At 33.2% G+C, this 14,795-nt stretch overlaps 2 protein-coding genes and 1 long non-coding RNA gene across 3 annotated transcripts; all 3 read left to right on the plus strand.

Moving 5' to 3' along the window:
- Nucleotides 1-329: 329 nt before the first annotated feature.
- LOC128985680 (uncharacterized) lies at nucleotides 330-2,213 on the plus strand. The gene is made up of 3 exons (XR_008490058.1): nucleotides 330-473; nucleotides 1,164-1,285; nucleotides 2,141-2,213. It is a non-coding gene; the product is annotated as an uncharacterized LOC128985680 (long non-coding RNA).
- A 908-nt stretch (nucleotides 2,214-3,121) lies between these two features.
- LOC128985091 (uncharacterized) lies at nucleotides 3,122-5,115 on the plus strand. The gene is made up of 3 exons (XM_054404471.1): nucleotides 3,122-3,287; nucleotides 4,342-4,423; nucleotides 4,971-5,115. Exons 1-3 carry the CDS (start codon nucleotides 3,140-3,142, stop codon nucleotides 5,113-5,115), a joined length of 375 nt encoding a protein of 124 aa, XP_054260446.1. The 5' UTR covers nucleotides 3,122-3,139.
- Nucleotides 5,116-5,302: 187 nt separating this feature from the next.
- LOC128987888 (cytochrome P450 4g1-like) lies at nucleotides 5,303-13,447 on the plus strand. Its single transcript, XM_054408968.1, has 6 exons — nucleotides 5,303-5,347; nucleotides 5,922-6,025; nucleotides 8,468-8,536; nucleotides 9,927-10,098; nucleotides 10,539-10,718; nucleotides 13,075-13,447. The coding sequence occupies exons 1-6, from the start codon at nucleotides 5,314-5,316 to the stop codon at nucleotides 13,233-13,235; spliced, it is 720 nt and encodes a 239-aa protein (XP_054264943.1). The 5' UTR covers nucleotides 5,303-5,313; the 3' UTR covers nucleotides 13,236-13,447.
- The last annotated feature ends 1,348 nt before the right edge of the window (nucleotides 13,448-14,795 follow it).

The following is a 14,795-nucleotide window of genomic DNA, read 5'->3' on the forward strand; positions in this document are numbered from 1 at the left end:
ATTGTTAATGATTGACCAGTTATAATCATAAAAAAAATAATCATTTTTTAAAGTAAATTCATGCAGTTCTGGTTTAGTAGTATTTCAAATATCATCCATTTTGTTGTCTTATTAACTACTATTAAATCGTAGATTGTGTTCCTATTTATTTTAAATTAAAAAACTTTTAGCATAATATGACTTACATAGAGGAGAACAACCAAAAATATAAATAACTTGTGCTCAAAAATAATTTTATGAGTTAAATCCAGTAATTTAATTTAATTGTTGATCTGTAGTATTTTTTTTAGTGTCTTGGATGTTGACAGGGTTGATAATGCTATCAGGATTTGTCTTGATCACTTTAACTGTTACTTATATTTGGTATATATGCACACATCGAAGACTTATTTCTGTAGCCAAAACCCTACCTACGACAGTTCCTCCCATACCAATCTTCGGACATTTAATCTACATGCTACGCCAACCATCCAGTAAGTACCTTATAAGCAAGTTAAAATATAAGTACTTTATTCAGTCTTAGTTCAATATTGTAATGAACTTTTTCTGATAGAGATTGCTAACAAAATCTAGTTTATATGACTTGATGAGATATCAATATAGCTAAAGTATATTAAACTTGTTATTATCAGGTCGTTACTTAAAGATATTTCAAACTTTGGTTCCTATTTAGTTGTTATAATAGTGAATAGAATGAGTGTCTTACTAAAAATAATGGTACTGAATTAAGATCAAGTTTTTTTGGAAAGTCAATTAACCCCTGAGTTTTTGTAACAAGATTTACAACTTAGAAATTATAGAAGTTTTGTGTTCACAAAAAAGTAGTAATTAATCCTTACATTTTAAATATATGTTTCTTGATATTTAAGCTTTGCTAAGCTACTTACAAATGTAACCACTGTTCTGGCTTGGGTTTGGGCTTAGCTAACTAAGACTCTCCATCATCCAACATCTTTCCCCACACCTAGCATCTGCCGACTCACTTATCTCTTCTCCACATCCCTCTACACCTCATCCATCCACATTTTTTACCTCTTTCCCTTTATCACCAACGTTTCCGTTCCCGAAGAATTCTCACATGTCCAAACCATCTGGCAAATAAAAAATATTGGACGATGAACAAGCAATGCTGCATATATCCTAATACTACGAAAGTCTTTCAGAAATTAAAACCAAATTGATTGAAACTATGATGAGGACTTCGGCAGCTCGAGGACAAAAGGCCTTTGTCTTGTGGGTGGGACCTCTACCCTCTATATACATACAACAACCGGAGGATATACAGGTAGATAATATGCTCACTTGATAAAACTGTACTCCATAGTCAATTGAGACACTTTACTGTTACAGGATAAAATTAAGCCTTGATTTTTTATCTTCTCAGTTATCCAACCCTCACTGTGAACAACTGAGTACCGATAAATTGCCGGCTAATTCCATGTGAATTACTACAAACCGTAGCGGGTCGACCACCCCTTTTGCTGGCCTTGACTATATTTGTTTTATCACACTGCACATAGTTATAACCCCATACCTGCATACCACTCAGCTATTCCTCTTGTCTTAGTCTCAGTGCAAATGGGGACCTTTGGATGAGTGGAGAATATCGCTTTACAGTAGCCTACCGGACCGGTACTTTATATTTTAAAGCTTACATTAGTGTTTTTATAATATTATGTCATAACATCCAGTCTTATTGTGTAATGGTCTTATTGTGATCTTGTCATTTTCCATTTCATTTTTTACGATGGTTTAAAAAACAAACAAAAAATAGTGGCTTGAACTGATAACAAAAACAAACTTTACACTTTGATTAGGTTTGATAGTGGTAAAACTTAATACATTTTATGATTTTTTACATTTTTATGTAGGGGTTTTTATGGATGTGTTTGAAAATTAGTGTAGGTTATATATAACAATTTTTATTTTTTTAAGTGTAGGGGTGTTTCTTTTATAATTTTTTTTTGGGGAATAAGCCCTTAAACAATAATTACTTTAGGATTTATCTTGTAAAGCCTGGTAGACATAATGTGATATTAACATTCATGACAACATTTTTAACTGCAGTTTTTAAGTAGTATCATTGACTTTAGATATAAAGTCAATAGTAGTATTCTTAAATATTTTCTCTTTCTTACAGGTAGCACTGAATAGCTCCCAATCCTTAAATAGAGGCTTTATCTATCAAATGGTAGAATTTGGTATTGGACGTGGAATGTTTACAGGACCAGGTAAAGAAGTAGACAAATCTTACTATACCGTACTAATACTTAAAAAAAATAATGAATATAAAGTTTTAAGATCTTTCAAAGTTATTTTAACTACTAGTATAGTATTACATTTTGGGGGAAAATTGTATGTGTATATCTCCCAAATTCAGGAAAATCAATTAAATATAACTTTATAAGCCTTATTAATAACTTTAAAATATCTTCAAAAGTTGAGCCCTTGTACTTTGATGTTTTTTCGTCTTCAAAATCACTTCCTTAGATTAACCACTATAAAATAATTCTTTTTTTATTATAGAGATTTTATGTTCTTGAGCAACAATATAGCAATCAAAAGTACCTTCCCAATACAAATTGTGAGATTTTCAATTCAAAGAGGACTCATATTTTAACTGAAACAACTACTACTGTGAATAATGATTACCCCCATACATAAAAACATAAATATTGGTTTTTCTCTGATTAGTAATTCCCCTAGCAAGTGGCTATACAGACATTTATGTGTAAATTAGTACCTCTGTAAAAAAATTGTGTATGCTGTTTATGAAAACTTATGTCTCTTAGTGTGGTAGATTCTACTACTATGTTCACAAAGTTTAGGCGGTTTTAGGGGAAGAAATCTATCCCCTCCACGTACCATCTTACCATTAAAACATAGCTCAACAGCTGAGATTTGTCAAAACGTCAATCAAATGCAACATACATACATTAAGCAGAAAAAAGTGGCGGGGGAACTTCCCCTCAAACTGACTAAATATTGTGAACAGAGTATTATATATTAAAATGCAATTATTGCCTTAAGTTATAAACATCGTTTAACTTGAGTAGATATTACATTTTCAAAAAATTCCTCTTCTATAATCAATGTTCCAGTTCCCTTATGGAGGGTGATCCGCCGCCACTTCCTACCAATGTTCCACGGCAGCAGCCTGGAGTACATCGTCCCCTCATCCAATCTCCGAGGGAGAGAAATCGTGGAATTTCTCAGAGAGCAATGTTCACACTCTGCTTTGGACGTGCTCCCCTTCATGAGAATTAAAACCTTTCAGAACATCTGCAGTGAGTAAAGAAACATTTATTTTGACATAATAGAGGCCCTAAAACAACCTAATTTTCTAAGCTTTCCTTTTCCATTTTCTCATCTCAAAAACTCAGAATTTGATTTTATCAATTTTTTTAGTGTTTGCAAAAATGGCTATTTGTTGTACCAAGTTCAGATGGCTTCTTTAGTCGCCTCAGATAGCTTAAGTTGGTAAAACACCTTCAGTACAATGTAGGTAGAGTTTATCTGTGTTGTCTTGTAAAAAAAAATCAAATTCTTAATAGGTCTCTCATTCAAAAAGTTTAATCTAAGTCATTTAAGTCCAGCTTCTTATACTTTAAACACTGGATAAACTACCAGGATAAACCTCCAAAGCGCAAAAATTTATTACAGCAATTCATAGTCTAAAACTTCCCACTACAGCTTCATCTGTCAATCACCATCGGTGAGGAAGTGGTTGAGTGGTCTTCACTGCTTGTGGGCAAGATCAAATCTATATTCCCCTGATGATGGGTGAGGATGATGTGGAAAAATCCATCTCATTTAGGAGGAAGGCTTTTTTGCTGTTCACAATTACATAGCTCCACCGAACGATGTTGCAAGTGACAAAAGTAAATATTTTCAGAAAACACGAAAACATTCTGGCCGCGCTGATGCCTACACAGCCAGTTCCCCGCACATTTGATCACTTGTAAGTGCGGCCAACCTATGCATATTTTAAACAAAATATACCTCGCAGTAGAGAATGTCATTTGCATCATTGTTTTTTTAACACAATTTCCCAAAATATGTACTTTGTAACGTTGTTTGGCGGGGATTGTGGTGTTTTGTGGTTTTAAACTATTTTCTCTCTCTTCCTTTAAGAAAAGTATTTATGAATGGGAAGGTGGATCACAGATAACATTTTGTTGTACTCTTTTGATTTGTCTTATTAGATTAAATTTGTACAATGGCACACTGTACACTGTAACACTAGGGTTTGTGGCCATACCACTTTGGTACTTGTACAACTAAAGTATTTAAAAGGCCATACCATAGACATTTAAAATAAATATTAACAGTTTGTTTCAGACCTTATGTTTGGAGATGAAACACCTGAAAGTATTCCACAAGAACCAGAATTACTTGAACGCATTGTGAAAAACATAGTATGGTAAGTATCCTTTCCAAGATTCTGTAAAAAAAAATCTTATTTGTCAATGTTTGCATTTTTTCTTGCACAAATTTACAAATTTGTATGTTATCAACTGTTGTGTCCAATGTAAATTTGATCTGTAAATGGTTGATTTCCCATTTATCTTTTCTCTGTTAAATGGATAAAAGTGGCAAAATTTTTTCTGGACCATTCATTTTAAAATTTTGTTGTAAACTACAGATGTATTCCGTTTGCAAAATGTAGGCGGTTTTAGGGGAAGAAATCTAACCCCTCCACTTTATCCTACATTTAAAACTCTAGCTCAATAGCTGAGGTTTTTCTAAACGTCAATCAGTTGCAACATATACATTAACAAAAAAAATAGTTGGGAAACTTTCCCTCCTCAAACCGCCTAAATTTTGCGAATTTAGTGAAGATTGCTTTAGTGTGGAATTTTGTTGGGTTAGAAATTTTATGTTGTTCTAGGAAAAGTAATACTTTTCATGAAATAATTTTCAAGACAGTTAATTAATACAAAGATAATGTTATGCATGCTATTATTCAGGGGGTTTGAGCTGTGGAGTCGAAGAATAGCTACACCTTGGCTCTTTTCAAACCGTATATTTAATCTCCTTTACAAGAAAGATATTGAAGAGATAACAGAAGTTCACCAACATTTCCTAAAAGCCCCTGTTGAGGTAAATTTCTGAAATATAAGTTTTGAGTTGAAATATTTGTTGTGGCTATAAATTTAATTAAACTTTAAATTATTTAGATTGAAATAACTTATCCAGAGCTATATATTTAAGCTTGCTCTGTGACTGCAATATTTTTGTTTACATTATTATCTATGTGAAAATTCATAAAACACTAAATATACTTATGTATTGCAGATACTAAGACAAAAGATGGCAGTAAAAACCCACAAAACATCATCACCTGGTAAGATAGATCATTTTTACTAAATTCAATCAAGCTTTATCGATAATCTGAAAATTGAGTGAAAGAAGTTTTCCTCGTTCAATAGTGTTAAAATAAAATCCTGTAATGGTATTGATGTAGCTACCTTACTGAAGTAAAGAAATTTTATTCATTTAACTTTATATTGAACTATATTTTTCTTAGTTTTTTGTAGTTTGTGTACATTAACTTTCTTTACATGACTGACAAGTCACATTTGAATGTAATATATCACAGTTTGGAAAACTTTGTGTGACAAACAAACATTTTATTTCATTTATTGGAACACTAACAAGAGCAGTATCTATATCAGAGTCTTGTTAGTGGTCTTTTCCAAATAAACTATAAACTATCTGCAAATAAAAAAAGATGCTATTAATATAATTTATTTAGTTTAAAATATAAGCCTACCAAGAATTACAGGGACACAGAGGTTGTAGTTTGAGATGTCTTAGGAAACACATTATTTTCGTAAAGGCTTAAACATTGTAAATTTTAAAATATTCTGAAAAAATAGTAAGTACTTAGTATAGTTAAAAAGTTGATGATTTTTAAGGTAAAAGCAGAACAGTTTACGACGCTTTCATAGCTCTTAATCAAGCTGACTCAAGTTTCAAGGAGCAGAATTTCAGAGGTGAAATACTAACATTGTGTGTTGGGGTGAGTATAGTATGAATGTTTAGAAATATATTTTGTTACTTTTTACCGAGTCGGTCTGTTAATATTTCATCATTAGTTATTTGCACTTTTGTTATTGTTAACTTTTAGTTCAGATAAAACATATTAAAATATTAGTTTGAAGATTTTTTTGCGGCTATATATTTTTATCTATAGTAGTACCTACTTTAAGTTTAATGATTGTGGTATTCTTTAATGTTCGTTGGTTCTTCAAGAGCTTTTTTTGCTACAGTGAAATTTTATGAAGACGAAAATTCACATAGGTGGTTGAAATATAATTGAAATTTAATTTTAAAAAAACTGTTGAACTTTACTGTTGTAAAATAGGTCAAGAGATTTGTCTGTTTGAAAGTATTTTTACCGCAACAGAAAGATTTTATATTACATTTACCTTTTTTTTGTTGCCTGAATTAAGATGTAGGTAAGATGCAAGGTTATTAAAAGAAAAAGAGGTTGCCTCAGTTGCGCATATGACGTCACCCGCCGACCCGGACGGTGCTGCTTTTAATTCACACAGCTGCCACCTGTCAAATTCTTTGTTATTGTTGTTTGTTTTTGTGTAAGTTCCGTGTGATTAAGTAAACGATTAAGTAAAACCATGTAAAAGTAAGCTAGCGGTTATATTTGTTGTATATAAAACACAACAAATATAAAACCGGACTGAAAATATAAACTTAAACAATCAAATAATATCACGCAGAATAAATAAAACAAGAAAGAATAAAATTATTACTTAATCGCACTAAACAAGCACAAAAACGTTGAAGTTGCCACTCAGAAATTACTTATTTTCCTAGTAAGAATGGTGAATCTGTTTACAAATAAATAAATGAAAAACAAACAACAATAACAAAGAACTTGACAGGTGACAGCTGTGTGAATTAAAAGCAGCACCGTCCGGGTCGGTGGGTGACGTCATAAGTGCGACTGAGGCAACCTCTTTTTCTTTTAATAACCTTGGGTAAGATGGTTGTGTTACTATATGCTTTTCGCCAACATGTGGCATCTTCAGGGGTCTTCTTGTCAATTCATCTTCTTATAGTCTATATTTACAATAGTATATTTCGTACCTAGGGCCGAAAATGAGGTTTTGCCGGCTCGAGATAGTTTTTAAGTTCGAGACGAAGTCGAGAACTTAAATCAATCGAGAGCTGTAAAACCATTTCGGTCCGTGGTACGAACGCTATTTTTCACCACACTTTACCCTATTACCACTATTCATCACTATAATAATGCACACTGATAGTCAACACAACTACAACTTTAAGGTTATGTGAAGAATTTGAGGAATCAGAAAAAATAAAAATAAATAGTTGCTAGGCAACGGTGACAATAACACAATTCTATTGCAATGCTATGGATTTTGATTGTGTATTTAAAATGCATTCATGTTTTAAGTAAGTAAGCGGACAGCTGATTTTGCGGCCCCGGCCTGTAAAGACCTGCTCGGTCCCCAAATTACAATGACAGCTGGCATGGCCAGCAAAACGTAACTTTCAGCCACCAATTAACGTATGTAATACAGCCAAAAACATTATAGTGTGGTGAAAAAATATTTACACATCATTAGTATCACAGTCGGGTCGATTGGAGAGCAACACCTCAAACACGCAGAAGAGTCAGAGATGCTTTCCTCCTTCGTTTCATTTCTTGGACTAGGGGTGTGGGGTGTGATAAAGTAAAAACCAACCCCATTCCAAATTACAAAATTTCTGACATAAAATACAGGTTAATTAAAAATGGGAGGGATCAAGGCCACACTAAAAAAACAGGCCGTAATGCTCATCAAGCATGACGTCACGATAGAAGACGGCAATGACGTAATTTTGCCGTTTGTGATCAGCTGCTTGTTTTAATCTTTCATTGGAAAATAAATAAATATATACTTATACGTCATAGCCGTCTTCTATCGTGACGTCATGCTTGACGAGCATTACGGCCTGTTTTTTTAGTGTGGCCTTGGAGGGATGTGCACAACATGACTGTGGACTGGCAACTGAAGGAACAGCTGTTAAATTACAAATCACATCTTTGAACTCATATTTTCTTTGAAAATTGACTCTAAAATAAATTAAATGTGAGGAGGGCAAGACCCTAAAAGAAATTGCATTTTTAATTGCCATTTGTAGGTGTGCTCGATCATAAGCTTTAAAATAACACCTGAATCGTAAAAATCGGTTAAGTAAGACGGTTGGCAACGGGATGTTACAGGGAAACCCTCATTGTATTAAGTATAAACAGTACATTTTTATACCTGTTTCTTTATGATTCCCTGTTTTATCCCAGCACCCATCTACATTATACTAATTTGTACTTTTATCCTACCACAATAGTACAAAAAACCAACTTGGTAAAAAAGAGCTTTTTATTTATTTCAAGATATAATTTTTTAATACTTATCTTAAAAGTTTCATTTTCATGCAGGGGACAAACACTACGTCTGTGATAATGTCATCATGCATGCTTGCAATGGCTTGGCATCCTGATATTCAGGTAAGAATTATAGTAGATTTAAAAGTGTTTAGATGCTATTGCAATTCCTTGCATAGAGGGTGTTATACAGACTGTCCCAAAAGTCCCGGACCGGCTTAATATTTTCTAAACGACAAAATATAAATCAATAAGATTTGGTACATCAACACCACACCTAAAAATCTACTTTTTCAAGGAACTCTCTGTCATATGTGGAATTTTCTGTCATATCATGGGGACGTCCCGCAAGGAGTCAGAAGGAAATCTTAAATAGGAGCATAGGTCAATATGCACATAAAATGAAAGGTCTTTTTTAGTAGAATACAATGCCGCAAACTGCACTTCAAAAGGTTGATCCTGCTCAAAATGGCGGCCGTTCAAAGATTTCTTGAATCCGCCATTTTGAATCTTTGAACGACTGCCATTTTTTACTCAGGCGTTCTTTTGAGCTTGAATTTACGGCATTGTAATCTACTAGTGAAGACCTTTAATTTGATGTGCATATCGACCTATGCTTACGTTAACAATTTTCATCCGATTCCTAGGGCTGTGCCCCCTGAGGAGTAAGCGTATAATAGCAATGCAAATTAAATTAATCTTTGACCAACTGTCATTATTGACTCGGTTGTCCGTTTGAGTTCAAATTTGCGGCATTATATTCTGCTAGTAAAGACCTTTAATTTGATGTACATGCCATCCTATGCTTCTATTTAAGATTTCCTTCTGACTCCTTGCGGGACGTCCCCATGATATGACAGAAAATTGATAGTTATTTAAAAAAGTAGATTTTTAGGTGGGGTGTTGATGTACCAAATCTAATTGGTTTATCTGTTTCCGTTTAGAAAATATTAAACCGGTCCGGGACTTTTGGGACAGTCTGTATATTTGACGAGTATTGTTGTTCAATCAAAATCAAAACATGTATTGTAAACTTTAACTTTAGTATTAACAAGGTAAAATATACATAAAATTAACAAAATAGCTATAAATGATCAAAATATTATCCTCAGAGTTTTCACTCTGTTGTGAAGCATGGAAAAAGCTACAAGTCCATAAAGAATTCCTTTTTTTATGCGTTCCTAAGGTACTGACTTTTTTCCAAAACCACTCAAGTTCAAAATTGTTCATATAAAAGGTACAGCATACTGGCTAAAGAAAAAGCTGATCTTAGTAGGTTCTCTAAACAGAGAACCTACTCCATTCTAGACTCTTAAAATATTCTAAATCTTAACTTAAAATATGTACACAAAACATGACACTGTCTTTCTGATGTGATTAAGAGATTACAACCTGCAACTATCTATTTCTTTCAATTTAACTTTGCTTTTAAAGATTTAAAGTTAAAATGTTTTGATGTATTAATACAGTAGTGATTTGAGTTTGATCTTTACCATCATCCTTTCTGTTTAAGGAGGAGTTATACCAAGAGATAGTTAGTGTATTAGGAGGATTGTTAACGAGAGATGTCACAATTGATGACCTGAGAAAGATGACATTCTTGGATAAGGTTGTAAAGGAAACCCTGAGAAAGTTTAGTGTATTCACAAGACTACAGAGGAAAACGTCAGAGGAGTTAAAGTTAAGTAAGTAGTTATAAAGCTGTGTTTTGCAACATTCATAACCAGATTCACATATTATGAATACCTTTCTGAACAACAGGGTTCTTTTGTTGATTTTATTAGGTCTTTTCGCCTAATCTTATAAATAGAATATTTTACCTAGAGTCACAACTCAAAGAATCCACCTACAATGTAAATTTCGACCCAAACTAACAAATGTTTATTTCAACTGGGCCTCTCCCACCATCCTCTGCCATAGGCAAACTCGTCATCAGTTGCTCACCATCTGACCAAACTTTTCACACTCTTGATCTACATTGTTTTCTCCTGAATAGAAACAAAAAAATGTTCAGGCCTTTGAGTTGCATGTGGTTGAGCAAATAGAAAAATTTTAAAGAGGCCGCCGACCTTTTAAATAAAAGGAAGTTGCAGTTATGAAAAGTTATTAAATGAACTATTTTCAGGTTTTGGTGTATTGCCTGCTGGCACCACATTCCAAGTTGGCATTGCAGGAGTTCACATGAATCCTCATATTTATCCTGACCCTGAGTTGTTTCAACCTGAGCGTTTCTCTGCAGAAAATACAGCAAAACGTCCAAAATACTCTTTTATTCCATTCAGTGGAGGACCTCGCAACTGTATTGGTAAAGTTATTAGAAAAGTATCTACCAAATTAATTTCTGGTTTCACTACTGCATTTTACTGTTAATACTGTTGAATGAAATGGCGACCATACATAGTAGGTATTTTAAGCCAAGTATGAATGGAGATGAGTGTAGGATGAGTGGCGCGATCTTGTAGTCTTGTTTGTTAGTGACTAAGGCCGACATTCCTTAGACACAGCTGTTAATTAATTAATAGCCCATACAGCTAATGGCAACTAAGGAACCTACAGTTTATAGTGGAACCCGAACCACATTTTCCTTGGTATATACGAATTGGTCTAATTATCAGGATAGCGGATAGTCATAGTACTCACTCGTGCGGACGTTAATCCACACCAGGGAGTATTGCATCCACAGTGCATGCCTAATATCCACAGGGTCATAGAGATCATATTTTTTTAACGGGTGGTGATTATGTTTGTAGAGATGGATTAGATTTTATTTTTCATCTAGGGTTTATAGAGAGTTACTTTATCAGCTCAGACTCGTTGATGCATCTCCATAAAACGATCACAGCTGCGAAATATGTTGCAAAATCTCCTAATCACAACAATATTAAATTACATTTTTATTAGTTATTGTAATAGGAGGGTCAAATATTGTAAAGAGGAAGTGTTTGGCAATGTTGTGTGAGTAGGCTGGTAGTGTTGTTAAACAATAACTTGTTGTGCTGACCTACTGAAGGCTGTTGCTTTAAGTAGGCCAGTGCACTTGATCAAGGGGTCAGTTTTGGTGTGTAGCGTTTGTGTGGTGCAACAGAGGACGGGGTCCTGCTGGGGGAGCTGGAGCCCAAGGCCCTTGGCCTTGGGTCCAGGTAAGAAAATGTTAGGGTTTTCAAAATTGGGGTTTAGAGTCTTTTCCGAATTGGGGTTTCAGTTTGTAACTAAATGACCTGTACAGTTCCAGTCTACTCTACCTTTTTGTTGTTAGTTTATCTTTGTGTTGTTTTGAGTAACTAATAAAGTTGGGTTTTGTAAGCGAGTGCTGAGTTTCATTCCTGAGCTACGTCACCCAAAGTAACAGTACGTATTCCAAGAGGAATACGTACCGTTACATTATACTGAATAAAACCTAATGTTATAATAACCTAATTGTTATGTAATGATATAATGTTTCACCAATGAATACAAATGCTTTAAGAAACACAATGCTTTTGTTAAAAATTCAATCTGGTGAAATTTGAATTTTTGTTAGTTCCTGCGGCCGCCGCTAGGTAGACTATACTGAGCTAGGTAGACTATCCCGAGCGTGCGGCCAAGTCAGCTGACTGAATGAGAGAGAGTGAGACAAAGAATTGGCCTAGAGAGAGAGGAGAGATAGAGTAGGCAGCCGCCGAGCGAGCGATATTGGTGGTGGCCGCGTTAAGCTCATTTTGGCGGCAAATTTCCAGTTTGACTATTCTCTATGAGCATTTTGCTTCTTAAAGGTTTTGTATTTATTGGTTTCACTATACCGGTACCTATTGGTTTTATCAAAAGCTTAATTTGTCAAGCTTTTGAAGGAAGGGACATTTACTCAATAATAACACCTATGTTTTACTTAAGGTGACACAGTACTCCCTATCCCGCCCATGTTAAAATGACAGTTTTTAGGTAGGTACACATAACTTTTACAAATATTAACCTATCAACTTGAATTTTTTTACTAAGTTTAATACATTATTACCAATAATAATATGAAGTAAAAAAAGTTTTTGAGAAAAATTAAATTTTTTGTATCGTTTTAAAAATGTTATAAAATATTTAGTAATTTATTAACATAAAATATTTTTTTATTTCAAAGGTTTTTGGTTGTCATGGTTTTTGATTGTTCCGTATCATATGAGGAACACACACACCAATTTTTATTGAATTTGGATTATAATTGTGGAAGAAAAGTGTACCTGACTAAAAACCACTTGACTTTCGGAAAAACGATTAAAGTACCCTCTGTCACGGGTGGTAGTAGGACCCTTGGGCGTGCTAAAGTAAGAGTGTATAAAAGTCGCTGTATAACTTAAAATATTTTTTTCTTCCATAAAATTTGGTATGTACGTGTTCAGGAATGTGTGTTCTACAAAACTAAATAATAAAAAATTTTAATATTTGACGGCGTACCCTCTGCGTCATGATTAGTAATAGGACCTTGGGCATGCTAAATTAGGCTGCAAGAGTTAACAAAAGTAACTGAAAATTTAAAAATAATTTTTTTCTTCCTTAATATTTATTATCTACGTCTTCAGAAAAGTCTGTTCTACAAAACTAAACAATAAAAAAAATAATTAAAAAAAATTCATATTTGAGTACTGTGTTACCTTAAACTGTGCTATTATATCATCACATGAACTTTGTTTCAGCTGGAGAATATGCTGTTATGTTTGTGAAGATAGTTCTGGTCCACATCATCAGCAGATACAAACTCCACTCAACATTGAAAATGTCTGATGTTACATTGAAATTCCAAATTGAAGTTCAAATAGAGCAAGGTTATCCCATCAGGATAGAAAGAAGGCTGTAGTGTTGGAGGGTTTTGTAACAATTACATAAAGAATAAAATTAAGCTCTATAAATAATACTGGTCAGAGGTGACAAAGGATTTTTCAATTAGTTTCATCATGTGTATAAACTGACTTAATAATTTACCTGTTTGGAGCAATTTACTTACAGTTCTTGTATTTAAAGGAGAATGAGTGAAAATGCTGTTAATCTATTTTTGACAACTATCATGTTGACCAGGATATTTATATTTAACTCCCTTTATTTTTAAATCACTAAGGGAATTATAAAATACCCCCGCTGCAGCAAACCGACAAACTAAGGGAATTTCCATTTGCCTGATATGATTTTCAATTAATTCCATTTAAATAACGTTAGGTTTAACGGGTACCTAGGTTTGCTGCTACAGGGAGGGTAATAATAATAAAGTGTGTTTTTTTTGTAGAATATTAATAGCTTTAGTATAAAATAAATAAATTGATCAAATTTAATCAAAATTATATCTTTAAACAACTAACAAGCAAACTGCAACAGTTAAAATTTTTTTTCTCTGTAACCAATCCCTAGTAGCAAAAAAATATTTTCATTATATTGAAACAATATTGTCCAATTTACAACAATATTGATTTCTTCAATATTAAAACAATATTGTTTTGATATTTTGCCAATATTGCACAATATTGGCGATAAATATTATAATTCAATATTAAAACAATATTGTTTAAATATGTTCCCAATATTGTTCAATATTGTAAAACAATATTGTTAAGGTAATATTCAAACAATATTGTTTTAATTCCTTTTCAATATTGAACAATAACTATAGAAAAATGTTGTTATCAACTTAGTTTAAATATTGATGAAATATTCGATAAATATCGGCAACACAATATATCATGTAGTAGTTAACAAACCAGTTTTGCACCATTGGCATAAACAAACCTACTCTAACATTTTACTGTGCACTTTAGGAGATTTTTTATCAGCTATCATCATTGTAGAAATTGTTGTCATATGCCACTGTCAATTATTACAATACAGGGTGTCTGGTCTGTAAATTCCGTCACTAAACTTCATAATGGTTTATTGGGTTAAAATAAGCAAAAAGGTTCCTCTAGGGGTATGTACGTAGCACACAATGTTGGCCCAACTTTGGGAAATGGTCGGCACGGTTGGGAAAGGTTGGAGGAAATTTTAACTCCTTGCCAACGTTGGCCCAACGGAAACATTTGTTGGCCCTACAAAGGAAATAATCGTTGGGCCTTTGTTGGATTTAAGTATAAAACATTCTAAAATGCATTTTAACAAATTGATTTATTTATAACTAAGGGAAAAGATTAATTAATCATATAACAATAAATTATAATAACATTACTAATCTAATGGTAATTAAATAATCTATATTCAAATACCAGTATCCTCTCCAACTCACAGAAAAACAATTTAACTACTTGATGCCTAAACTGATTAACAGAATCATATTATACTGTAGTATCAAAAATATTTCAAGTATTGCGACCATTGCAACTGTCGGCTGCTCTTATAACACTTGAAAACTCACAATATCAACTATCACAGATAG

The sequence above is a fragment of the Macrosteles quadrilineatus genome, unplaced genomic scaffold (genome assembly GCF_028750875.1).
Source record: "Macrosteles quadrilineatus isolate MER2022 unplaced genomic scaffold, UCM_ALF_1.0 Scaffold_2__2_contigs__length_208266976, whole genome shotgun sequence".
NCBI classification, from domain to species: Eukaryota; Metazoa; Arthropoda; class Insecta; order Hemiptera; family Cicadellidae; genus Macrosteles; species Macrosteles quadrilineatus.